At 43.9% G+C, this 25933-nt stretch overlaps 1 protein-coding gene across 1 annotated transcript; it reads left to right on the top strand.

Annotated features, from left to right (window-relative positions):
• The first annotated feature begins 1207 nt into the window (after positions 1 to 1207).
• Positions 1208 to 25933, top strand: LOC125430098 (myosin light polypeptide 6-like). Its single transcript, XM_048491853.1, has 7 exons — positions 1208 to 1480; positions 9671 to 9698; positions 17131 to 17274; positions 19688 to 19861; positions 22799 to 22876; positions 23625 to 23667; positions 25621 to 25933. The coding sequence occupies exons 1-6, from the start codon at positions 1310 to 1312 to the stop codon at positions 23651 to 23653; spliced, it is 624 nt and encodes a 207-aa protein (XP_048347810.1). The 5' UTR covers positions 1208 to 1309; the 3' UTR covers positions 23654 to 23667; positions 25621 to 25933.

The following is a 25933-nucleotide window of genomic DNA, read 5'->3' as shown; positions in this document are numbered from 1 at the left end:
ATTAGGTACATTCTAAGTTGCCAACCAGGAATGAGGAGTTGATAAGAAGACTGACAGATGAAGGGGGGGGGATTAGAAGAGGAGAGAATGAAATCGAGGCATTTCATGGCCGTGCTGGCAGGGACTGATGGGAATCTTACTCCATTAACATCTGGGGCAACAGAGTTGGGCACCCCTGCTCTAGGTGGTAGTTGGAGATCTCCCACTATTACAACTGATCTCCAGGCAACAAAGATCAGTGAACCTAGAGAAAACAGCTACTTTGAGAAGTGGACTCTATGGCACTATACATACCCCACTGTAGTTGCACCCCCCTCCAAACCCCACCTTCCACCCCTAAAACCTCCAGGTATTTCCCAACCCAGAGCTGACAACCCCATTGAGGAAGAACTCCTAGTTACTAGAGATTGTTTAGGAGTGGTGCCTTTCTTCCTGTATTTGTCTCCCCACCCCCCACCCCCCGCCTTAATCTTGCAAGCAAAAGTACAGCAATGTCAGGGCAAAATATGTGGGGCTGGGGAGAGATGCTGAAGTCTTTTTGGAGTCCCACACAGCTCTGTTTTTCTCTCTGCACATTGAGGCAGGCTCATGCAAACATAACCTTCCCTGCAAATAAAAACCAATTAGTTCATCTAAACATTCTTTGTATCAGCCTCTCCAATTCCCACACTGTGTTAGCCTTGAAATCTTCAGCATTATGTTCTTTGGCTGACCATGCTACCCGGGGTCTATCATGTTCTCCAGATAAACACGTTGCCATTGTCTTGTGATAAAGCAGCAGCCCCCATGTTTTGAGTTGCCAAGAATTGCAAAAGAGCCCGGAACAAGGAGAAGAATGAAGAAACTCCATATTGGGGAAAGTCCCAGGTAAATATGCCACAGAAGATAGACCGGGCTCTATTCTGTAGCTTTATTAGCATAACGGTTAATCCAGCCTGGCTGAGCTTTTATAGATAGTGAACCCCACCCTGGTGTGCCTTGTGTCCATATGACTGGCACAGAGACATTGCTGAGCTGGCTGGCTTGGTGCCTCGAAGGCATATCCTTAGTTGAGCTGGCTGGCTAAAGGATGCTTTGTTGCAGCAAAGCCCTTGGAGATCTCCCGGACTTGAATGGAGGGAGGAACTAGCATTGCTGAAGGTGACTGATGCTCCCATTTTTAGACACGTTTACTCCTCTTGGACTGACATCACTGTATCCCACAGAGCTATTTAAGCAGTCACAAAGCAGAGCCAGTCTGAGCTGGGGATCCTACCTGAATAAGCCGACTGCCCCTCTGCTTCCCACCAAGTAGGAGACACAGAGCAACATGCCCCCCAAGAAGGATGCCCCCGTGAAGCGGCCAGTAGCCCCTCCTGCCAAACCGGCTGCTAAGCCAGCTGCCCCAGCAGCTAAAGCCAAAGTGCAGGATACAATGCCAGCACCACCAGCAGCACCAGAGAAACCCAAGGAGCCCCCAATTGACCTCTCCAAAGTGGTGGTGAGTGAGGCATGGCATGGCATGGCATGGCATGGCATGGCATGGGTGAAGGGGCAAGACTTCAGTATTTTGTAGCTTCGATTGGGAAAGAATCTGGTTGGTGTAAGGAGATGGCTGTCAGGTTAATTTCCCGGCTCAGAGGTCATTCCCTACGAGGAGCATTTTCTTGGCGCATGGTGGGCCAGTTCGTTATATTTCATTACTAACATGTGGCTGAGGGAGGGCATGAATATGGCTATAACTGGGAGCATTCAATGTGAAGTTGCTGTAGCAAGAAGTGATGTTGAATATTTACCTGTGAATACTGGGAAACTGGAAATACAGAACACAGTTCTGTCCCACTGGACACGCTGTGTAGGCAGGCACAGTCCCTCATTCATACCCAGATCTGCAACAGACACCAAACCCCACTGCTCTATGGGTTGTATGCACCTACTGGAAACAACTTATCTTGAGGCGGGAAAGCCTGGGTGAGCGAGATGGCAAACATTTGCATCCACCAACACCTTGCATTGATGGAATGATGGATCCAGCCTGCTGTTTCCATTGAATTTCTCTAAGCTCTGATTCAATTAAGAAAATGGGGTTACTGGAATGCAGAATCTAATTTTTTCCTGTTAACAAAGCCTTATGTACATTTTTGTATTTTGGAAGAACTTGTATTTTGATCCATTCAGCCACCTAACTCTAGCTGATGTAAAACAACAAATCTGATTTCTCTTACTATAAGTAGTTATTTAATGGTGCTTGACCTTCAAAAGACTGTTCTTCAGGCATAAATGATTGAAACAAAAACAACCCTTAGAATTTACTAATCATTTATTTAATTCACTTTAGAAAAGATAAATGATCTTCCAGGAATGTAATTGTTATAATTGTGGTTACAGCAGTTTAAATCTTATCTGCCTTCACAACTGTCCTGTGAAGTAGGGCACCATTGTTTCTATTTTTTAAGACAAGCAGCTAAAGGAGAGAGAGAGAGAGAGACAGAGACAGAGACAGAGACAGAGACAGAGACAGAGACAGATTGTCCATCGCTAGAGAATCAATGGGTGAGCAGAAACTGAATCCAAGTTAACGAACTGGCAAAATTCACATATGGCCCATAAGGGGCTCGTATCACTGAACAGGTGAAAAACAGGAAAAAAATTACAAGGGAACTGGTACTGAATTAACTAATGGTCATAAAGGAAGTGTGATTTATAGGAGCATTTATTTCTGCCTTTTCAATGCACAGCATGGTGCGGTGGTTAAGAGTGTCAGACTACGATCTGGGAAACCCAGGTTTGAATTCACACTCTGTCTTGGAAGTTCACTGGGTGACCTTGGGATAGTCACCTTCTTTCAGCCTAACCTACCTTCAAAGGATTGTTGTTATGAGCATAAAAAAAGAGGATGGAAAAAATGATGGTGTAAATAGCTTTGGATCCCAAGTAGGGAGAAAAATAGAATATATTAAGAGAAAATAAGTACCGTATATACTCATGTATAAGTCGAATTTTTCAGCACATTTTTAATGCTGAAAAAGCTCCCCTCGACTTATATGCGGATCATTAAACATTTTTGTGTGTTTTTACTTTGCTGGCCAGCAGGGGGCGCAGTTTTTATGCTAGCGGCACCAAAATTTCAGGGTACCCTCAGAAGACACTCCTGATATTACCAGCCAAGTTTGGTAATGTTTGGTTCAGGGGGTCCAAGGTTATGGACCCCCAAATGAGGTGCCCCCATTCCCCATTGTTTTCAATGGGAGCTATTAGTAGATGGGGCTACCCTTTTGAGGGTCCATAACTTTGGACCCTCTGAACCAAACTTCACCAAACCTGGCTGGTCTCATCAGGAGAGTCTCTTTATGATACCAGCCAGGTTTGGTGAAGTTTGGGTCAGGGGATCCAAAGTTATTGACCCCCAAAGGGGATGCCCCATCCCCCCATTGTTTACAATGGAAGCTAATAGTAGATTTTCCATTTCTGATAATATCCCTCTTAAAATCTAAGTTGGGTTACATTTGGACATACAGATGATGATGAGGAATCCAGTTTTGGAGGATTTTAACTCTTGTGTTTTAGCTTGGCTGCTGGTTGAGCTAAGGTTTTTGTACTTTTAAAGTTATTGTTGATACCATATTGTTCTTGTTGACCCTCTTTTCCACTTACAGAGCCAGTTTACTGTTTTTCTTTGAAATAAATATTCAAAAACATTTAGCCTACTGATGCCTCAATTGATGTAATTTTATTGGCATCTATTTTTATTTTTGACATTTACCAGCAGCTGCTGCATTTCCCACCCTCGACTTATACGCGAGTCAATAAGTTTTCCCAGTTTTTTGTGGTAAAATTAGGTGCCTCGACTTATATGCGGGTCGACTTATACGCGAGTATATACGGTAAGCAAGCAAGCAGAGAGATGATTTCAGCCTCTGTCTAAAGGACCACAATGAGTCTCATGATTTTAGAAGCTACACTGACACAAAAATGAGGACATTTTGAATCCGCCGCTAGGTCTCTTATCTCTAGGCCGGGTTAGTTTTCCAATTAAGTCACCCAAGTGGCTGTCTGGGGCAGCACCAGATCATACACCACAGGGACTCTGCTTGATTCTGGCCATCTGTGGCGTGGGATCCTCTCTGGGCCCACAACACCACCAGCGGCTTCAGCCCAAGCCCCAGTACAAATATAGACTTAAATATGCAGAAACTACAATAAGGTTGCCATAATTTTTCCTGGCAGAAATTCTGTCCAACCACAAACCCAACTGGTGCTAACTCTCCTTGCTACTGGAAAGTTACATCTACTGGATTCTCAGTCATGAAGCTGTTTAGGGACAGGGTCACTGAAAGTCATCAGGAAACTATGGTGGCTACTCAAGGAAGCCATAAAAATGCTAGACATTGTTGGGAGAGGGCCTCTGGGCCTCCTCTATTCAGCAGTAGTATCTGGGAAGGACAGCAAGCTAAGGTTAGGAGGTCAGAGGGACAAGATAAATTTAGCAGTTGAAAAACCTCTTGTTATTTTAATGACAGGTTTGAAACAGCAGGAGCAAAAGCCTGGTATTGGCCTTGCATTCTTGGAAAGCCAGACCAGGGACAGGTGGCCACAAGCAAGGGATTAGAATATCCCCCCTTTTTTTTACTGGGAACATTTATTTCAATCTTACCTCTGTGGTATTGCTGGGCTGGGATGCTATCTTCCGAGCCCAGAAGGATCAAGTTGCCGGAGGATTGGGGTTGTTCAGTGAGCAGCCATGCCTCTTAATGCAACAGAATTCCTGAACCATTGATGTAGGGGCTCCAGTAAAGTGAATCTCCATCTAGATGAAAAAGCAAGCCCTTATTTGAACCTGACTTAAATTCCATTTCCAGGAACCTCCTGCTGGATTAGAATGACTACCAGACTAAGCATCTCCAGTACACCGAGGACTGTTCCATCAACAGAATAGCTCCCCAGTCATGAGACTAGCATCTGCCCCTTAATGTACAAAACCTTTGGACTTGGGGAGGAGGGGTGAGCATAAGGCAATTTATATACATGATATACATTTCAACTCACTACATCAAGCGAAGAAATGGCCTCATATAAGGAGAGAATTGAGGGGCACCCTAATGTGTCAACCTAATGTGTGGATTATCAGAAGGGTTTCGTTTAGATATTTTACAGGTGGAATTCTTCTCACACACCTTATTTCTAATTTGTCTCCTTACAAGCTACCCTAATTGGAGTTCATGAAGTTTATGAAGTAGAGAAACAGGTTTGCTATGGAAAGTGGCATCATCCCACAGGCTGGCATCAAGGAGAATAATGCAATAGGTTTACAGGACAAAGTAGGGGGCTAATATGACAAAATCTAGATATATAAGATCATCCGCAATAAGTGACCCCCATAAAATGGGGAGAGAGAGAGAGGGAGAGAGAGAGCTGCAGTGGTTAAGAGTGGGCAAATCTAATCTGGAGAGCCGGGATCGATTCCCTGCTCCTCCACATGAAGCCAGGTTGGGTGATCTTGGGCCAAAGTTCTCTCAGAATTCTCTCAGCCACGGGGAGGCAGGCAGTGGCAAGTCACCTCTGAATGTATTTTGCTTTGAAACCCCGGGGGCACCATAAGTCAGTTGTCTTGACAGCACATTCACATATTACGAAGAGAGTCAACTGGCAACCTTAGGCATATGCAAAGGTGAAGGACTCGACACTGTAGCGGGGCTTCCCTGCGGAAAATTTTGAAAGAGCTCTTCAAACTTCCGCTTCCCTTTTCTTTTTCTTCTGCTCCTTCATCCCACCCTGAAATGTTTGGGAGTTGGTTTGGAGCCCCTCTCTCTTCATCAATGCCCAGCCACTTCCCTGCGACCACCCAGTAGCTTCACAATCGCCGAAGCCGGCTGCAGCAGAAGCAAAAGCCACCAGGCTGGCACAGTCGCACTCACATGACCAAAAGGAGCCTCCGCTTGCGGCACCATTTTAACTGAGGGCAAAGCTGCCCAAACTTGCTATGACTCTTTTCTTCCAGCAGGGGCTTCACTTGATAATACAAGAACACCCTCAATTTTTCCCCCAGGACAGAAAATGAAGAAAACTGGACCGTCAAAGTGAGAGACCTGTTTTCAGAAAAACGTGCCTGACGCTTTTGTGTCAGCATACCTCCACCCAACCCCTTCCATTAAGTTCAGTATACCATTAAGACCTATTGTTTGGACAGAACTGATCCCAAATTTGTCACTGTTCTACCCAAAGCAAAGTCCTTTGGTTAAATGTAAGATTGGTCCAAATTCCAGTGCAGCCATAAATAAATAAAGGGCCTTTGGTAAGATATACTCAGGCTTGGATCTCATACCTTGTTTCCATTCATGCTTTCTTTTTCTTGGCCACTGGCGGGGGATGACCAGCTGCCCTTGCAACATGGCAATCTCAAACGATCAAACAAAAAAGTACCCGAAGACTGACTGATACACTAGTACTGGTAACCCACAGCACAATTGGCAATGTTGTATAACCAGCACAAACACTGCAGATGAAAGGACATTAAACACGTGGCTAACCAGGCTATGACTACAAACTATTACTGGTCTCTTGAAGGGAGGGAGACCAGGGTGCCACCTCCACTTCGGGAAAATCCTGGAGATTTTGGGGGTGGGCAGTGACTATGGAGGATGGAGAGTGAGGAGAGGAAGAGGTCAGTGGTATATGATACTGCAGAAGTGTCTGTTTCCACTTTCCACCAGGGAAATGAATCTCTGTAGTGTGCAGAGGCGTAGCTAGGGGGAATGGAGCCCGGTGCAAAATCAGAGTTTTGCTGCCTCCCCATGTTCGTTTGTGTTTTTTGTATTTTTGTGTTTTTTTCAGTTTTTGGCTTGCAGGGGGCATAGTTTTTAGACTAGCAGCATCAAAATTTCAGGGTATCTTTAGGAGACTCTCCTGATGACACCTCCCAGGTTTGGTGAAGTTTGGTTAAGGGGGTCCAAAGCTACTATTAGCTCCCATTGGAAACAATGAGAGATGGGGCACCCCCTTTGGGGGTCCATAACTTTGGACCCCCCAAACCAAACTTCACCAAACCTGGCTGGTATCAGCAGGAGACTATTCTGATGATACCACCTAAGTTTAGTGAAGTTTGGTTCAGGGGGGTTCAAAGTTATGGACCGTCAAAAGGTAGCCCCATCAACTATTAGTTCCCATTGGAAACAATGGGGGATGGGGGCATCTTCTTTGGGGGAACCAAACTTCACCAAATTTGGCTGGTATCAGCAGGAGTGTTGCTGGACAATATCCTGAAATTTTGGTGCCGCTATCCTAAAAACTGCACTCCCTGCCAGCCAACAAAGCAAAAACATTTAAAATATCAAAAATAAAATTTTGCCCCCCCCCCAGCCGCACGCCCAGTGCGACGCGCGCACCCCTGTCCCCTGGTAGCTATGCCACTGGTAGTGTGGAGATCTATTATAATTCCAGGAGAATTCCAGGCCCCACCTTGAGGTTAATACCAGTTGCCTTAGAGCAGTGGTGGGATCCAAAAATTTTACTAACAGGTTCCCATGGTGGTGGGATTCAAACAGTGGCATAGCACCAATGGGGCTGGGCGGGGCACGACGGGGGCGGGGCATTAATAATTTCTCTGTTACTGTAAAAATCTTTTACTGTAAAAAAAAAGTTCCTAATTTCCATCTGGTATCTTTCTGTCCATAATTTAAACTCATTATAACAAGTCCTATTGTCTACTGCCAACAGAAACAACTACTTCTCCTCTAATTGACTGCCTGTCAAATACTTAATACTTTCAAATACTTAATTTTGTTTCTAGAAATCAAAAGAAGGATACTTTCCTCAAACAAGGAACTTTACCATATTTCTAAAACATGTTTTTATAACAGCCCAACAGGGAGAATTATCCCGTTTTCTACCTTCGCTAACCAGCCACATAGGAAACAACAGGACTTTATGATTTTTGGACCTAATGGAATTTCTAACGGAAAAGCAGACCCAATTAGTAACCCCCTCTCGGCACACACAAATAATTAGTAACCCACTCTCGGGAACTGGTGAGAACCTGCTGGATCCCACCTCTGCCTTAGAGGGAGACAACATTTGGGGGATTCTAGTTAACCTGGGGGCCCATGGAGGACAGCAAATAATTTGCTTTCATATGATGTTTTGGTTGGATTTGGGTGAGGTAAGAGGGGGCCGGAGCAATCTATAGGCTCAGGTTGGCTCTCAGTAGTCCTGAGAATATAGAAAATGCCTGTCTTTGGACTAACTTATTGGTGGGAATACAGACATTATGGATTGCAAGTTACTTGGGAGTCATAACTATAAGCATCAAAACAAACAAACAAAAAACTATGCCACCTATTTTTCTTCTCCCAGCACATGAATCTTGTCTCCCTCTTTCTCTGATAGCACTGACAGGGTAGAGAAAAGGAATATTAAAAGCATTAAAGTTGCGGGGAAGATTATTAGAGCATCTGCCTGAGGATAAAACAGTCTAGCTCTCGGAAAAACATGCTCAACACTTTTGTGCCAGCATACCTTCACCCAACCCCTTCCATTAAGACCAGTAGATCATTAAGGCCTATTAACATCTGTGTTTGGACAGAATTGGTCCCAAATTTGTCACTGTTCTACCCAAAGCAAAGTCCTTTGGTTAAATTTAAGAATGGTCCAAATTTCACTGTAGCCATAAATAAATAAAGTGCCTTTGGTAAGATATACTCAGGCTTGGATCTCATACCTAGTTTCCATTCATGCTTTCTTTTTCCGTTGCGGAGCTCCAACGTTCCTTGCTCAAGAGGAATGGGCCTGCAGCAGAGGATTATCTCAGCAATGGGTAAAGGAAGCTCAAGTAGACACCAAGGAAAGGATGCAAGATTTATATCTACTTTTCAAATCTATGAAGAGGATAAGTGAGATCCATAGTTATTACTTGAATCCAATCTTATAGGTTAAAGCAAGCAAGGATTGTAAACAATATATAAAAATAAGATTAATATGCATGCAGTCCAATTCTATGAATTAGTTAGAACTAAGTCCTGCTATGTTCAGCGGGACTTACACTTAAATGTACATAGTGTTGGTGGTGGAAAGTGCCATCAAGTCACAGCAAGCCCATAGGGTTTTCTACGCAGGAGACTTTCAGAGGTGCTTTGCCATTGTCTCCTTCTGAGAGGGCTTAGAGAGTTCCAAGTGAACTGTTACTTGCCCAAGGTTACCCAGTAAGCTTCATGTGGACAAATGGAGAATTGAACCTGGCTCTCCAGATTTGAGTCCACTACTCTTAACCACTACACAAAGAATTGCAGTCTTAGAATTCCAACTTAATTTTTTCAGTATGTTTCTAACCCTTAGGGACTACATAGATACATTTTAAAATGGATTGATGTGGCTAATGAAGCTGTCCTTCAAACAATTTCAGGTGAAGGTTAAATGGACAGGACAAATGTCAGAACTGACACATGCACAGAAAAAGATGGATGGTACATAAGCTTAGCTGTCCTGATTAATCGTTAACGTTCTTCTTAGAGCTTTAACATCTGCTGTGGTCATTCAACTCTGCCTGAAAAAGGGTTCTGCAAGTCCTAAAGACTGCTTATTATAACTTTACATTTCCATCCACAACTTAGTCTTGGCCAACAGTACACCCCATTTCAAGAACTGCACTCGTTTCCTGTAATTGCCATAAATCTCTGATCACTTTCATTCCTCTTTCCAGATTGAATTCACTAAGGAGCAGCTGGAAGGTAAGTCCACTTCCTATGCCCAGCCAGTGTCTTTCCTAGTCTTTACAAATGGGTGTGTTTGGCTTAAGCAAAGCCTGTAAGCAAACTTCTCTGTGATTTACAGTGGAACCCCTCTCTAACTACTATTTTGTGTGCATTTGGCATGTGTTTGTAGTTTATATTCCCATAGCTCTCAAGGCCAGAATAGCTGTTACAATAGAATAGCTGCATGTCTGCTTTTGACAGAACCAGCTCCAGATCTTCTCCTCCATAGCATATAGTAATACAAAACGCATACCAGTACATCCCCGCTTCCACATCCTACTTTCGGGAGCAGGAAAGCTCTGAGTGCAATAACATCATGTCACAAAAATTTTAATAATGTGGACGATGTCCAGGTATACCTAGTTGTAGCCTAACAGCATAAGCCACTGATCCCTAATGTGGTGCCCATGGATTCCCTGGCACCTGATCGTGTGTTACCTTTTGCCCACTTGTTACTTTCCCAAACAACTGCCCCAAAATCAAAGAACCAGACCTGGCTTCTCTCTACTCCACTAGGGTAAGAGAGAAGAATTGTCAGCTGGCCAGAAGAACCACTTCCTGTTCCTTTATGAGAGGCTTAAGCTATGAAAATGAAGCTTTTCAGTGAAGCTTTTCAGTGACATGGAGACAAATTCCATCATCTAGTATTTGCTGCAGATCAAACAATGCAGAGGTTAGGACTAGAAGCATTTGGCAGTCTTAGTGGGAGATGCTTTAGAAGAGCCCAGGAAGCATCATGTTTGTGTCCATTTGGAAACAGCTACCTTCACCATAGGAGGATGCATTGCTTGAAACCTCTAAACATCTCTCAGCTTTTTGTGTTTGGACCCAGAGCCATGGCAGCCATTTTGTTGTGGCTCACCCTACCTCTCAAAATTCTCAGAACATTCATGGGTTCATCAAGGTGGTGGGCCTCTGGCAGAAATAACTGCAGATTATCTGGGTTAAAATCCTGGAAATATATAGCTCATATAATCTACTTGACCAGTGACATATTTCCTTCTGCTAGTCATACAGCCCCCAGCCTCTCAGCTTCCGATTGAGCAAACAATTGTTGCACCTGTTTTGCAATTTAGTTCATTCAGTAATGACTGTTTACCAGCTCCTGCAGGTAAGGGATGATCTCATATAGATAGGCGCAATCCCACTCGCAGTCCCTTCCACTAAATTATAGTTCCCCTTCAAACTTTTTCCACTTTTAGCCACTTTACCATTAGTCCTTATTAGTGGTTTAGTTATCCCCTACTTTTCTTCTTAACTAGCCTCCCCATTTAATATGTTAGGGCATCCTTGTGTTTCTCAAATGGGGGTATAAATTGTTTGTATATGTAATTTTACATTGGTTGAACCCTATTGTAAGCTTCCCTGAGCCCAACTTTGTCAAGAAAGGGTGGGGTAAAAATTGACCAAATAAAACCAGCAAATAAAATAATAACGAGGGTAAAAGAGATTAACTTAGAATGCTAAGATATGAAGAATGCTGTATCTTTAATAATGGTAGAATGAAAAAAAAAAAAAAAAAAAAAAAAAAAAAAAAAAAAAAAAAAAAAAAACGAAAAACAAAAAAAAAAAAAAAAAAAAAAAAAAATAAAAAAAAAAAAAAAAAAAAAAAAAAAAAAAAAAAAAAAAAAAAAAAAAAAAAAAAAAAAACATAAAAAAATTTTAAAAAAAAAAAAAAAAAATTTCAGCAGGAACAGTTTATCATGTGAAAAAAATTCCCCTGAAAAAATTCCCTTACAGAATTTTTTTTAAAAATGCACTCTTTTGCATCAGCTCTCAAAATGGTTAAGAGGAACACAAACAAACTGCATAATATTTCTGGCAAAATGGACATGATAGTAGAGAACAGTTCAGGTGGTTTGTCAACTGGGCTCCCAAGGGCCATTTCCTTCAGATAATAGGTTCCAGAATACAAAATGCACAGAATGATGAATGCAAGCATGTAGGAATCATGGCTTTTCTTTTCCAAATCAACTGCTGACCATTTATAGGCTTTTTTGGGCAGCTGTCTGTTGAATGGCGCTTCAGATGTTCATAGACTACAATTCAAACAATACAGGAAGGCCCTCACTTGGTGCCATTTCTAAGGGAAGATAAAACAGAATTCTTCAAGAAGGCTTTTTGGAGACATTAAGCCTTAGATACCCATGCTCAGAGGCAACATCAGGGCAGTGGCATAGTGCCCAGGGGGCGGGGGGGCATCTTGCACCAGGACGTGTTGGTGCGGGGGCGTGGCAGGGGTGTTCCAGGGCATGGCAGGGGCACAGGGCATACACATGCCCCGAGTGCAGTTCCCCCTCTCTATGGCTCTGCATCAGGGAGATCTGGATGGCCCCTGTGTGTACAAGATGGACCATTGGTCTGATCTTGCAGGGCTGATCTTACACTCTTATGTTCTTTTTGAATGTTTGTTCATTTTGTTATTGTTTATTGTTTTTTAATTTGCAAATGATATCAAGAATTGTAATTTGTTGGCTGTGTTGGGTTACAGTTATTCAGAGAAAGCTGATGAAATGGGAGGGATGACAGCTAAAGTGCTGTGGGTGGACAGCTCAGAGAGTGGCTGATCGAGCACGGCATAGCCCCCATATTAGAGCCTATTCCGTGGTGGTGATGGCAATGAATATGCAATATTCCTTCACTATCGTTGCATCTGCAGCTAGTCCAAATGACCTGTTCTGTGTAGTTTGGGGGCTTTTGATATCATAGCCCCAGGGGACTGGATTCTAACCACACAACAGCTCGCTGCGACGTATTTGCTACCTTGCAGACAAAATTGCCCAGATTTGCTTTCCGTTGCATGTTGGCATGGATGCATAATCGGATGATGTGCCTCTTTGTCCAATTTATATGGATAGCTTTCACCTTGCAGAGCTCAAGGTTGTGACAGGATCCTTGGAGAGGTGAGACCTCCCACCTGTGTTCTGATAAAACTGCCAGAGAGGGGCTGGCTGAGTAGGTAAGGGGAATGGTAAATGATTCCTTGAGGGTGGGGGTTATACCATCCATGTTCAAGAAGGCAGTGATTAGACCTGTTTTTTGGGGGAATAACCTCCCTAAGCCCTACTAGGTTAGAGAACTTCTGGCCAGTCTCCAATCTCCCATTCTTGGACAAGGTGCTTGAGTGGGTTGTTGCTTCTCAGCTTCAGGGGCTCTTGGAAAAGATTGATTTTTGGGACCACCTATGCACTGGCTTCAGGTTGAGGTTTGGAACAGACACTGCTCTGGATGCCCACTGGTTTATTAACTCTACTGAGAACTAGACAAGGGGAACGTGATCCTGCTAATTTTGCTGAGCTGCCTCTTGGTACTAAGACTGGAGGTCACAATGTTACTGTGTGTGATCTGAAACCTATTGGGGGCAATCTCAAAGGGTGGTGCTGAGAGATTCTGTCTCATGGCTGTTGACCTGTGAGGTGCTTCAGGGTCCCATCATATCCCCATGCTTTTTAATAACAATGTGAAGCTGCTGGGAGAGGTCATTAGTAAGTTCGGGCTGCAGTGTCACCAATATGTGGATGATACCTAGCTCTACCTTCCCCTCCCCCGCTCCACACCTAATTCCATGGTTGGTTTTGATAGTCTGAACCTGTGTTTGGAGTCAGTAATGGGCTGGATGAGGGTGTGAACAAGCTGAAACTTAATCCCAACAAGATAGGGGTTCTCTGGGTTAGTAGAAATGTAGACCTGGGACTTGAGATCTCTCTTGTCTTGGATGGGGTTATATGCCCCTTGAAAACCAGGTCTGCAGCTTGGGAGGGCTACTTGACACAGTGGTCACCTTTGAAAACCAAGTGGCTGAGGTAGTTTGGAGTGCTTTCATGCAGTTTCAACTGGTGTGACCACCGTGTCCATTCCTGGGTCAGTCACATCTAGCCACCGTGTTCCATGACTTACAGCACAATCCAGAGGTGGACAGTATCATGGCTGGGAATGCGTAAGAGCAGCACAGCTAAGCCAAATCCTAAGCAGTTTGCTGTGCCACAGCCAGCTTCAGGACACCAGAGCGGAAAGCCAGTCTATAGGTTTGGCATGCCGTGGCGATGCAGCAATGTCAGCGTGGAGAGGGAGGAGCAGGGGTCTTGATGGCTAGGTCGGCTGCCATCCATTAGAGAATAGATGTCAAACTCAGGCCCTCTAGATGTTCATGGCTTACAATTCCCAGCAGCCCTGCTAGCATGGCCAATTGGCCCTGCTGGCATGGACTGATGAGAATCATAGTCCATGAACACCTGGAGGGCCTTTGACACCTATGCATTGGCAAAGAGAGCCCAGGGGCAGGGAGTGGCAGGAGTAGGCAGATGAGCTCCTAGCCACCATCCAATCCATGACCCCTGAAAGAGACAGTGAGAAGGCAGGGAGACAGTCATTTCAGTCTGGCTTCTGTCCTACTGTCCTACTGCCCATTTCAGTCTGGCTTCTGTCCTACTGAACAGAGATGGCTCTAGTCACCCTTACAGAAGATCTCCAGAGACAACTGGATCAGGGCAGGTTAGGTTAGCGCTGCTGCTGTTGCTTAATCTGACAGCAGCATTAGATACAATCAACTATTTTCACACACAGCTAAGGGAGTCAATGTTTACACACAGGATGCCAAATCCAAAAGTGTTCAATCTTTTCCCCTTCGGAGAGATACCTCCTCCCTCTGTTAGTAAGCTGGTTGTTTCACCAATTAGAGAACAGGTCAGCTTACCTAATCAAGTGCTGAAGATTTTGCGCTTGCACTCGGTGACTGCGCTTTGTTTTTGGCTGCACTTCCAAACCTTCTTTATCCATGCAGTTCTGCAACTACATTACCCTAAACAATTGAGCTGGGTGAGAGCTTGCAGATGCAATACCAGCTGCACAAAAATCCTTTTTTTGTAGCCTGCATTGTTTGTCATTTCATAGGATTTCATAAATGTCCAGAAGATGTTCTTGCTCCTTTGTCATAAGTGCTCTGCCAAACTTGCTGTCTAAGCTTGCATTTCATCCTCCATTGCTCCAAGGAGCTCATTTGGAATGGGAGTGAAGTGGACATCAGGGACAATCTTATTGATGGCCTCAAAAAGACGGCTAGCCCAGTCTTCCACCAGCTCATCTAATGTGTCACTGGGAGGCACTGGATCCCACAGAGTATTCTGGAAACCAATTGGATCCATAAGTCTCTGTGGGTGGGCATAAATCTGTGTGCCACCTAAACAAGGCAGGGATGAGATGCCTAAACGGGCCTTCAGGGCAAAATGGTCCAATCATGGCACTCTATTAATAGACACTGGGCCAATATTCATCCCCACACTGAAGATCAAATCCCGTGTATGTCCTGCTTGATGTGTAGGACCTGAACAAATTGCTGGTGTGTTAGGCAGTTCGTATGCCAGCCAGATAGCTAAACTCTCCTCAGCATCCCACAACATTTATAATCAGCTTTTCTCATAAAAATGGATCACAGGTTCCTTGGTTTGGAGCAATTACTCTTACTATGCCTGGAGACTGGTTTGTTTGTTTTTAGTGTAGACATGCATTTGGAAAATACCAACATACAGATGTAACTATCCTGCTATGACTCTCCATAGACAGTAATCACAGGTTGATTATGCATGTATCTGCTCTGTGATGGGTGAAAATGTCAGTTGCAGCAAGATTTCTTGTATGGATGTATTTTCTAGAGCCTCGCTTTCACTTTCCATTCTCTCTGCAGCAAGCGAGACCATTTCTAGCATGAGTTTAATTTGCTTCGCCACAAGAGCAAGATAGTTTTGCCAGTCAGCTTTATCTTCCCTCTGCCCACAGTCCGCCTACCTAGCTTCACCCTGCTGTCCATGCTTTCCCCCTCCCCCCTTTCATGTTGCCAGCTCCTTCCTGCTTCTCTAAATGCTCATATTGAGATGTCAATATTTCAATATACGGTAATAACAAAGAGGTTTTTTTCCAAGGAATAGTACGTTGAGTCTCTTTTTGGCTCCACCTCACCTCCCCCACTGTACTTGCACCCTCCCTGATGATTGGAAGGGTTTTTGAAAACTTTATTTCAAACCAGCCTTTCTTTTAAAACAAGCCTTTCTCTTCCCCGCTATGGCAGCAGCAGGAGGAAGAGAGAGTGAGTGAGTGTGTGTGTGTGTGGAGAGAAGAGAGATCTGTGCCTATAAGGCACAGTTAAGAGAACCAGGAAAAGAGCTGCCGTGAATCATCACGGCCGTCGTTGCTGCCCAGAAGGGCAAGAAAGAGCCCCCGGCTTCCGCCCTGGTAAGGGCAGATGGGGGGCCTCCCAGCCATGCCCCTTGTGGCAAGTGTTGCGGCACCAGCACTGCAACATCCTTTAGAAGAGGCCAGCCAGAACCGACAAAAGTTAAGAGTTAAGAGAACCAGGAACTAAGAGCCAGTGGAGTTCATCAGACAAACTGCACTTCAGGCTGCTTCCTAACATGTAAATAGAAAAATGTGAGACCCCACTACAAACCCACTGTGCAGTGAAGAGCCCCGAGGTAAGCCTTCAATTTTTCCAGCTATTTCTTTTTATCTTACTCTTCCCCCATGAAGCTAATATACACACAGTGAAGCTGAGAGAGAGTAACTAACCAAACTTTATGGCTGAGTGAGGATTTGAACCTAGGCCTTTGCATTCCTGCCCAGACACACTAACTTCTATGTCACACTCACACCTAGTATAATGACAAGCATAGGAAGGTCCCAGTTTCAGTTCCTAGCATCCTCAGTTAAAAGGAGCAGGCAGCAAGTGATGGAAGGAAATGAACCTCGACCTAAGATGATGAAGAGCAGCCACAGGTCTGAGTAGACAGTACTGAACTTGGCAGACCGACTGTCTGGACCTTGTATAAATGTCTAACATGGCTCCCCTTGCCCAACTTTGACACGTACATATGATATCATGAGTAATAAAATTAAAATGTACATTTTATTTTTGAAATGTCATGACTAGATTGAATCGTGATAATGATTTTGCAGCCCAGCCTTCCCCTGCCACAGGCCTTGGCAAAGTGAACCTATTTGCCACCCCGTGCTTAGGCCCATCCTGGGTCTCTTTAGCAATGCCTGTGTCCTACCCAGGGTTGCTACGAGACTAGAGGTGATGTCTATATATAACAGTGAATTCCTCGGCAACTAAATCTCTTCAGTGAGCAAGATGATGCTTCTTTGGAAGGGTTGCTGAGATCCTCTTGACCTTGGATGGGAAATAACTTCTCTCTGTTCATATTTTTTCGGGCTCATACCGTGATTTCAGGAAAAATGCTAAGCAGACTTCTCAACAGATGGTGTGCGTGCTGCCAGTTTCTTTGGGATTAATGTAATCGTCTGGTTGACAGCTGGCATGACAAGCTTGACATTTTATCCCAAAAAGCCCCAGGCCCCCCACTGCTTGCCAATTCCAAGACCTCACTGCATTGTAAGTTTGATCTTTTCTCCACAGATTACAAGGAGGCCTTTGGGCTCTTTGACCGAGTCGGTGATGGCAAAATCCTGTTAAACCAGTGTGGAGATTTGATGAGGGCCCTGGGCCAAAATCCCACTAATGCTGATATCATGAAAGTACTGGGGCACCCCAAGCAGGATGGTAAGTTGTCTCTGCGGTCACACATGCAAGGAAAGGTATGGTATCAGAACTGTAGGTTTCAGATTCAGGGGATTACAGAACAGTATTTTGTTCATTTAAGAAAAAGTCACTTTCTGTTTCTCTTTGGCCCCTTCTGCACATGCAGAATAATGCACTTTCAATCCACTTTCACAATTGTTTGCAAGTGGATTTTGCTATTTCGCACAGTAAAATCCAGCTGCAAAGTTCACTGAAAGTGGATTGAAAGTACATTATTCTTCATGTGCGAAAGGCGCGATTCCCCATTATTTCCCCTACCGTCTGTTCCTCTCCCCCTCCATCTCACCTCCTGTGGGCTTGTTGTTTGGATTTTTTAAAATCAGTAGTCTGTTTTCTGCTGATAATTTTTGACAAACTGGGAAAGCTCATGGGTGATGGGATTGGTGGGTGGGGGGTGGGAATGGCCTTGCTTATGGCGTTGGATGTGATTCCCCACTTTCTTAAATCCACTTTGGGTAGGATCTTTTAAGCAAGATCACATCCAGGCAGATCTGTGAAAAGTCATAGTAGATCCAGGGAAAACCCAGAAGGGAGACAACCAGGCAGTGATGTTGTGTGCAAAACCCAGAAGAACAATTGTTATTCAGGAGGTGTGACCACGTCCCAACCCAGCTCCTGGGGGCATGGTCATGCCTCCCAAGCCCCGCCCCTGGCCTCAGTGCTTATAAAAGCAGCTCTCAGAGGCCAAGGACGGCAGTCTCTTCTCCCCAGCGGAGAGGTAAGAAGGGTCTGCCAGCTCCAGCTGGGCTCCCAGCAGGTGGGGCGGGGGGGCAGGGGAGACTGCTGTCCCCAGCCTTGGAGCACTGAGGTGGGGGCAGAGCTTAGGGAGGCGTGGCCATGCCCCCAGGGTGGGTGGACGCGTGGCCATGCCCCCAAACCCACCCCATAAAAAATCTATAGCTACTTCACTGCCTGACAGGATGACTGGGAGAATGCTAATATTCAAAGCAGAGAGAAGTCTACTCTAATCAAATAACCTAAATGACACATACTAAATCAATGTTGAAAGTTAAATATATTGGCATAATTTAGTCCGCTTTGAAGTTTTGAGTTTTGAAGGCTGCAGTCCTGTGCATTCTTCCATGTATGCAAACCCTGCTGAATAAAGTGAGATATGAAAAAACACACATAGATGATTGTTCTGCTAATGACTTAGGAGTTCAAAAAGGTTGAAGGCAAAGAGTGGTGTCAAAACTGGAGCTAAATGGGCTTCAAGCTGCACATGGAAGGGGTGAGAGGTGGGAAGCTATGCAAGGTACATAAAATACATCTCCTGGTTATTGTCCTGGTTATTAATTTATGAAAATTAACTGTTTAGGGCAGGGGTGTCCAACTCTGGCACTTCAGATGTTCATGGACTACCATTCCCATCAGCCCCTGCTGGCCTTGAAAGTGCAGGGGCTGATGGGAATTGTAGCCTATGACTATCTGAAGCGGCAGAGTTGGACACCTTTAGGGGAACGCTTACACTGGTGCAATCAGCAACAAAATGTTTAGCTGATGTTCTAGTTGTCTGTTGAGCTGAGCTCCTGTAACTTGTTGCTGCTGAAAGCAGAGAGCATCTTCCTGAATCATAATGCTGTAAAGTGCTAAGAGGAGGGGGAGTAGTAAGATACCCCAAGCTTTATACCCACTAGATATGTGAATATTGCTAATTGGAGTGGTATTGATCATTGCAATACCATTAGTGCTTGTTGTCAGAAAAAAGTGTTCTTCAGAAGTTTTAAAGATCATTGTGCTGAAGCAAACTTCGAAGCGAGCGTGGGTTTAAACCTCATAAATCTGAAGCCTAGCCCAGTTCTTCCTCTGATCCTGTACATCTCTCTGAAGCCACAGGAACTTAGGCTGATTCCGCATGGGCCAAAAACAGTGGTGTGAAAATGGTGTGAAAATGGTGTAAAAGGATTTAAAATGGTGTAAAAGGGTTTACACCGTTTTCACACCGTTTTCACACCACTGTTTTTGGCCCATGCGGAATCAGCTTTAGAATCTTGCCATTTTCACAGTGTAAGATGCAGGTTCTCGCTCCTGCAATTGCAAATGCCAGAGTTGCTATCTGCCTGGAGAAAAAAAATCTATTCCCTTTAATACAGACTTATTAGGAAGTTGTTTACTAGATGTTATTATTTACCTCACCGTAGTAAAAAAAAAATCCAGTTGGCTATTTCCACACATTAGGCTCTATTAAAGGGACAGGCCATTCCTCTGCAGCCCTATGAAACTGATGTGGAATTGAAGGTAGTGTTTGGGAACTTGTAAGCTGCCCTGAGCCCTTTGGGAGTAGGGCAAGGTATAAATATTAAAATTAAATAAATTAACTTGGAACTGTTTCTTCTCCTTTTGCGCATCCTTCCATTCTCCCTCTTCCATATAGAACTGAATTCTAAGCGAGTGGAGTTTGAAGAGTTTCTGCCCATGTTGCAGACTGTTGCCAAGAACAAAGACCAAGGCACCTATGAAGACTATGTGGAAGGGCTCAGGGTCTTTGACAAAGAGGGGAATGGTACTGTCATGGGGGCAGAATTGCGTCACGTTCTGGCTACACTGGGTAAGTCTTAACTCCTGGCAGGTGAAAGAAGAGGACTTCCATACCAGTTTGGCTTTACTAGTTCTGAGACAGTTTTGGAATTCATGGGCTATGAAGAAAGATTGTCACATCCCAGATCTCACATGACTGGAGGGGTCTCATTCCTACCCACTCCACCTTTCTCCCTTAACTGAGGCATCCCAGTAGTCAGTGTGACATTTGAATTCTCATTTGGAAGCAGATCATTCATCAGTCATCTGGTTTTACTATTTGCAAAGTTCTTTCCTTCCATATTTTTTGAGAATCCAGATTTCTCCCCATATTCTAGTATCTTATCATCATCATCATAATCTATAAGTCTATTTCCCAAGCGTGATCCCCACCAATCTGCAGATATCTAAGTTTGCGGATTGAGGCCACACTTAATACCGGTACTGATTTTTCTGCAAAGTTGGGGAACTTCTAGGTTTGCAGAAATATCTGAAAAGTTTAAAAAGTCATTGAGTGGGGAGTTTAAATCTCCCCCCAATTCACTAAAGTGTTATCTGCACGTGCTCAGATATTGCATTTACTGTGGATAAGCTGGACAAGGGCCCAACAGTGGGTGCTGCTGTGGTAGAGTCCGGGACTGTGGCAGCAGCTATGTCAGCCATGGAGCTCAGGAACCACTCCAGGCCCAGCTGTGGTGGCAGCAGACTCTGGGAGCTGCTCTAGACCCAGCTGTGGCAGCAGCAGTTATCAGGAGCAGCTCCAAGCTTGGAGCAGCTCCCAGACATTATTGCTGCTGCTGCATCCAGGCTTCAAGGAGAGTGAAGCAGAGAGCGGCACCTAGCCTGGCCAAACCCAGAGCAAGGCAAGACAAGGAATTGTGCCTGGCTGAGCCTGAGATGAAGCACAGAGCGTTGCACAGCTTTGTCCAGCCAACCCTGCCAAGGCAAGGGAGGTAGTGTCCAGTATGTGCAAGACAATGGAAGCAGCTCTTGGCCTATTAAGGAAAGCACCACTCAGCCAGTTGATTAGGTGGGCTCACTGGGCTGCCTTTTCTTCCTTCCTTTTACCTCTCCCCCACCCCCCACCTTTGGGAGGATCAGACAGACTGCCTCTTCCTCTCTTTTGGAGGTAGGGCTATTTCCCAGAACTTTTTACTCCCAGTCTACTACTGCTGGGAGGATAGAATAATGAAATAAGGTGTATTTGAGTCCCCATTGTGGAGAAAAGTTGGCCATAAATGAAGTAAGTAAATAATAAATGCAGCTAAAGATGGAGGGGCATATAAAAGACTGATAGGTCAGTGGAAAAGAGAGAAGGAAGCAGAGAAAATTGAAGATGGGGATATTGTTTAGTGGATGGGAAGAGGAAATACTGTGGGCCAACTGAGAGAGGGGAAAATGGCTGCCCTTCATGAGCCTTTCCATGTTCCCCACCGTGCAACTGGGTCTGCCCTGCCAACCAGCACTACACAACTGGGCCATAGTTTTTATGGGTAGAGAGTGTCGGGGGTAGGTAGGGGAAAAACTTGGAGGAGATAACTTTATGTATCCCTTTACAAAAAAGAGGCAAATAGGGGAGGAGATAAAAATGGGGAGGAGGCAAGAAAGGGGACTATCAAAGATGGGGAACAGGAACTAATAGAGAGGAGGGAAATTCACCTCCAAGTCCTTTCAGGTTCCCACATGAATATATCTAATTCTTAATCTTGACAAATCTAGGGGTACTTAAAAGCAGAGACTATAGCTATGAACGGACAAGGCAGAGCTTTCTGCAAACCCGAAAAAGCTAACTCCCCAGGTTTGCAGAAAATTTTTAAATCTGAAAAAAACAAGGTTAGAAAAAAACTCCAAAATGATAAAAAGAACTTCTGTAGTTTTAAGAATTGGATGTCCTCAATCACCATTGGATGACAGCCACAACTGTTTTGCCAGGGTCCAGAGGCGTATCTAGGAAAAATGTAGCCCAGTGCAAAATCTGAGTTTTTTATCCCCTCCCCCCTCTTAAGGTCGGCCGTCCTCCCTCACCATGACCAAAGTCTTGAAGTCAGTGTATGGACCGAGGGGCAGGAGGGGTGTGGGGGTGATTTTCTGCCCCCCTCATGACTAAATAGCCGTAGCCCGGGGATATTTGTTCCCATATGTCCTCCTGGATGGCACGCCCCTGCCAGGGTCCAAGGTTGGTTTCTATCACTAAGAAGCTGAGAGGAGGCAAGGCCTTTTCCAGGGCCTTTGAGAGAGGACTCGTCAGGGCCAGATCTGGCAAAAACCAGTGGTGAATTACCCAAGTCTGGCTGCTTACTACTGTTCAACAGCAGCTACCCCTCAAAAAACAGTGTGGAGTAATAATTAGTGCTTCAAACTAGGATCTGTGAGATCTAGGTTTGAATCACCACTCTGCCGTGGAAGGATTCCTTACATGTCCCTCACTTGTCAATGTATAATATCCATTTCTCCATAGAATTGAATGAAGGTATTCTGGCCTCAGAGGCTGTTGCAGACATAGTTGGTATACCCAATTCTTTGCCTATGTATATAGGGCATGTGCACTGCAGGTTTGGAGAGGTTGTGTACAGAACCTTTAAAGGATTACATTTTAAAAATTATTAAAGGTTTACAAAATGAAGAGTTAACTTTGCCCCTGTTTGCCTCTTTTTTGTAAAGGGATACGTGATAATTCCCATCTTTGAACGGTACTGTTTGCTAAGCCACTGAAGAAGTTATTTAAACACACAGCGTAGTGTTAGTGTATAGGCTATCAAATTGGAACTGGGTAAAAATCCTAGTTTGGCTTTCCCTACCATGCCACTGGAGGATTTTCAAATAATTACTATTGTGTTATAACATAATAGCATTAGAACAATCTGTTGGCAAGGCCTACTTAGTTCTTCTGAATTTTTAGCCTTAAAAATGTTCCTTTTCATTGGGAAATATAGTATGGGAAATACACCCTTCTTGTCTGTTTTTTCAGGTGAGAAAATGACTGAGGAGGAAGTGGATAGCCTATTAGCTGGGCATGAAGATGCCAATGGCTGCATTAACTATGAAGGTGAGAGGACCAGACTGGTCATTTGTTTAAAGTCATTACTAAATCTGCCACTCTAAGGTCAAGAGGCTCCCAATATACTTCCAAAGTACAAAGCATATATGCTAAAATACCAGAAAACCACAATTCATAATGCAACAGCTGTTTAAAAAAAAACTGGTAAGAAAAAGCTGTTGAAACAGAAATAAAAGATCCAGTTAATAATAAAACTGGTACAGGTATAGTAGGAAAGAACATAATGGTACTCTACATATCAGAAGACCCCTGAGGACAGTACTGGGTTCATTTAGGTTCCATAGTAATAGTATTTCCCTGTATCAAAGGAAAATGGGTTGAGACTATTAAAAATAGTTCTGCTTGCTGCAAAATTGAGGTCCTCATTGGTGCTTAACACTGTATGAGCTGCTGTATGAGCTACATGTAGCATTTCCCAAATGCATCTTTGAGCTGAGCTACAATTTGAACCAGATCAGTTCTGTTGGTGACAGAAACCATGAGCGCCAAATGGATTGTAACTCCTAATTGTTTGAAAGGCCAGAAGAATTTTTAAAATCCCCAAACAAAAGAGTAGAGAGAAGAGCCCTTCAGTTTATCATTTTGGTACCACAATGGCTCATAACAATAAATGCTTGCTGGAAAAGAGGCACAAAATGCTTAAGGGCAGATGCCATTTTGAAATCTTGTGTGGACCAAACTGGAAGTCGGTAGGTTATTATAATTTCCTGACAGCTCTCTCCTTTCATTTCCACAGCGTTTGTCAAACACATCATGGCCGGCTGAGCAGATCTTAAGGAGTAGGTGTCATACTTTCAAGTATGGTTCCTTTGGTGCACTTATGTGTGCTGTTTTTTGACCCTCAAATAACTATTCCTTCCTGCAATCGTCACAGTACTGAACCATTTCCTCAGCCTGTCTTTGGATATCTTGGAACTCTTTTTATTAGGGTGTAGTGTGGTTTCTGGGCTGTATGACCGTGTTCTAGTAGCATTTTCTCCTGATGTTTTGCCTGCATCTGTAGCTGGCATCTTCAGAGGATCTTTTTATTGATATGATACTGTGCCTTCCAAACAAATATACACATAGAAAAGCAAGACATTCACAAAAATTGTACACGTGACTGTGTACTTTTTCTGTGTTTTTCCCTCTACAGCTGTGTAGACAAAATACTGTATGAGGCAGCTGTGAACATCCACTATCAAAATGTGAAAGGAAACCAGAATTGAAGTTTGTTATTTGTGTTCTTCTTTGACATATTCCAGAGAGTAAGCCAGGCTGTCTGCTCCAACCAGAGCAGCAGCCTCATAGTGCCTAATGAATGATTTTGCTGCCACGTAACCTCTCAGAACCTGAGCCCACTTCAGCAAAGTGTTATACTGTTATCCCTTCCACGTCACTGAGATTAAGGGTGTGGTGCCTCCTGCAATCTGGAAATCCACGTAAAATGTTTTGGCTCTCCCTTCGTACCAGAGAAGAAGTCTGAATTTTTCTTTTATTTTAACTTTTTAAAAGAAATTGTGTAAATTTATGGTATTAAAAGAGAAAATATATTGATACTATACAATACTATACATATATTTTATGCATTTCTGAGTTTCTAAACTTTTTTGTATTGTCTGTTGGCCTTTGCATGTCGTCTGCAGCTTCCGCAAAACTCCTCCCAAAATTCCCATTTAATTTCTTATGCTGACCCGCGATGTAACAAAACAGCAATGGGGAAAGTCGTGATGTGGAAGGGATAACTGTATTCAGTAGGCAGATGTGTATAAATACAGAAAGATACAAATGGAATAAAGTCCTGAGAGGGAAACCTATTGCCAAGAGAAGCCAGAAAGCCCAATACCCCAGGGCATAGGTATTTTATTTATTTATAATTTGATGATTTATAGGCCCCCAAATGGGCTAAAGGCAGCATGCAACATATTACAGTGAAACCTCGGTTTTTGTTGACGTTGGTTATCGTCAGTTTCGGTTTTAGTCTATTTTTTCCATAAAAATTGTGTCTCGGTTTTCGTTGGTTGCCTTGGATTTTGTTGAATTTCGCTGCTTTCATTGCCAGGCCCACGTGACCTTGCTGCTAGTTTCCTATGGAAATTTCCTATGGAAATCATTACCTTGGTTTTCGTCAGTTTCGGATTTCACCGATTGTTTTCGGACGGATTACTGACGAAAACCGAGGTTTCACTGTAATAAAAAATTCATAAAATCAACAATTTAAATCAATGTCCCAATATAATATCCAGTGTAATATCCAATGTCACCTTAATCCATTGCAAATAACATAAAAGGGGGGAAGTAGAGAGAGAGAAGCAGAAGCAGAAAGAGGCCAGTTCTGTTGAAATGCCATTAATGCCTGGCAGAATAGCTCCATCTTGCAGGCCCTGTGGAGCTCTGATAAGTCCTGGAGGACTTGGTCTCATTTGACAGAGCATTCCACCAGACCAGGCCAAAAAATCTCTGGCCCTGCTGGAAGACAACTGAATGTCTCTCAGGCTGGGGGATCACCAGTAAGTTGTTCTCCACAGAGCGAAGCGCTTTCCTGGGGGTATATTTGAAGAGGTGTATTACAATTATCAGAGAAGCCTAGCCAGCCAACCAAAGAGTTTCATCACATTATCAAATGTAATGAAGTAGGCTTGACCCCCCTCACCCAAGCCCTAAAAGCTGCAATACACTTGAGATTGTTTAAGGTGCCAGAGTATGCTTTTGTTCAGACATGCTTTGAGAACCATGTTTTTTTTCCTCCTTAGAGCTGTTTATGGTGATGATGAACAAATTGACCCTTCAGGCAAATCTCCTAAACTCATCACTCTTCCTTGGCATCAGTGTCCCTTTTTTCTATCTTTGTATAAAGAACACAGTCTCCCCCCCATCCACTGCTTCTCCCAGTATTGGCCACAAAGAAAATGGCAATGGGGAAACAGCAACCACAGTCTCCTACAGAACCAGAAGAGGACACCAATCACTGTTAAAACCTCTGTAAGAAACAACACTCCTTGTATCTTATGATTCTACCAACACCACTTTTTTTCTTGAACAATAAAAGCCTTTGGTTTTCAGGTG

This window comes from Sphaerodactylus townsendi, linkage group LG03, assembly GCF_021028975.2.
Source record: "Sphaerodactylus townsendi isolate TG3544 linkage group LG03, MPM_Stown_v2.3, whole genome shotgun sequence".
In the NCBI taxonomy this organism is placed as follows: Eukaryota; Metazoa; Chordata; class Lepidosauria; order Squamata; family Sphaerodactylidae; genus Sphaerodactylus; species Sphaerodactylus townsendi.
The sequence above is the reverse complement of the archived record's forward strand: the minus strand, read 5'-3'. Positions and strand labels throughout refer to the sequence as shown.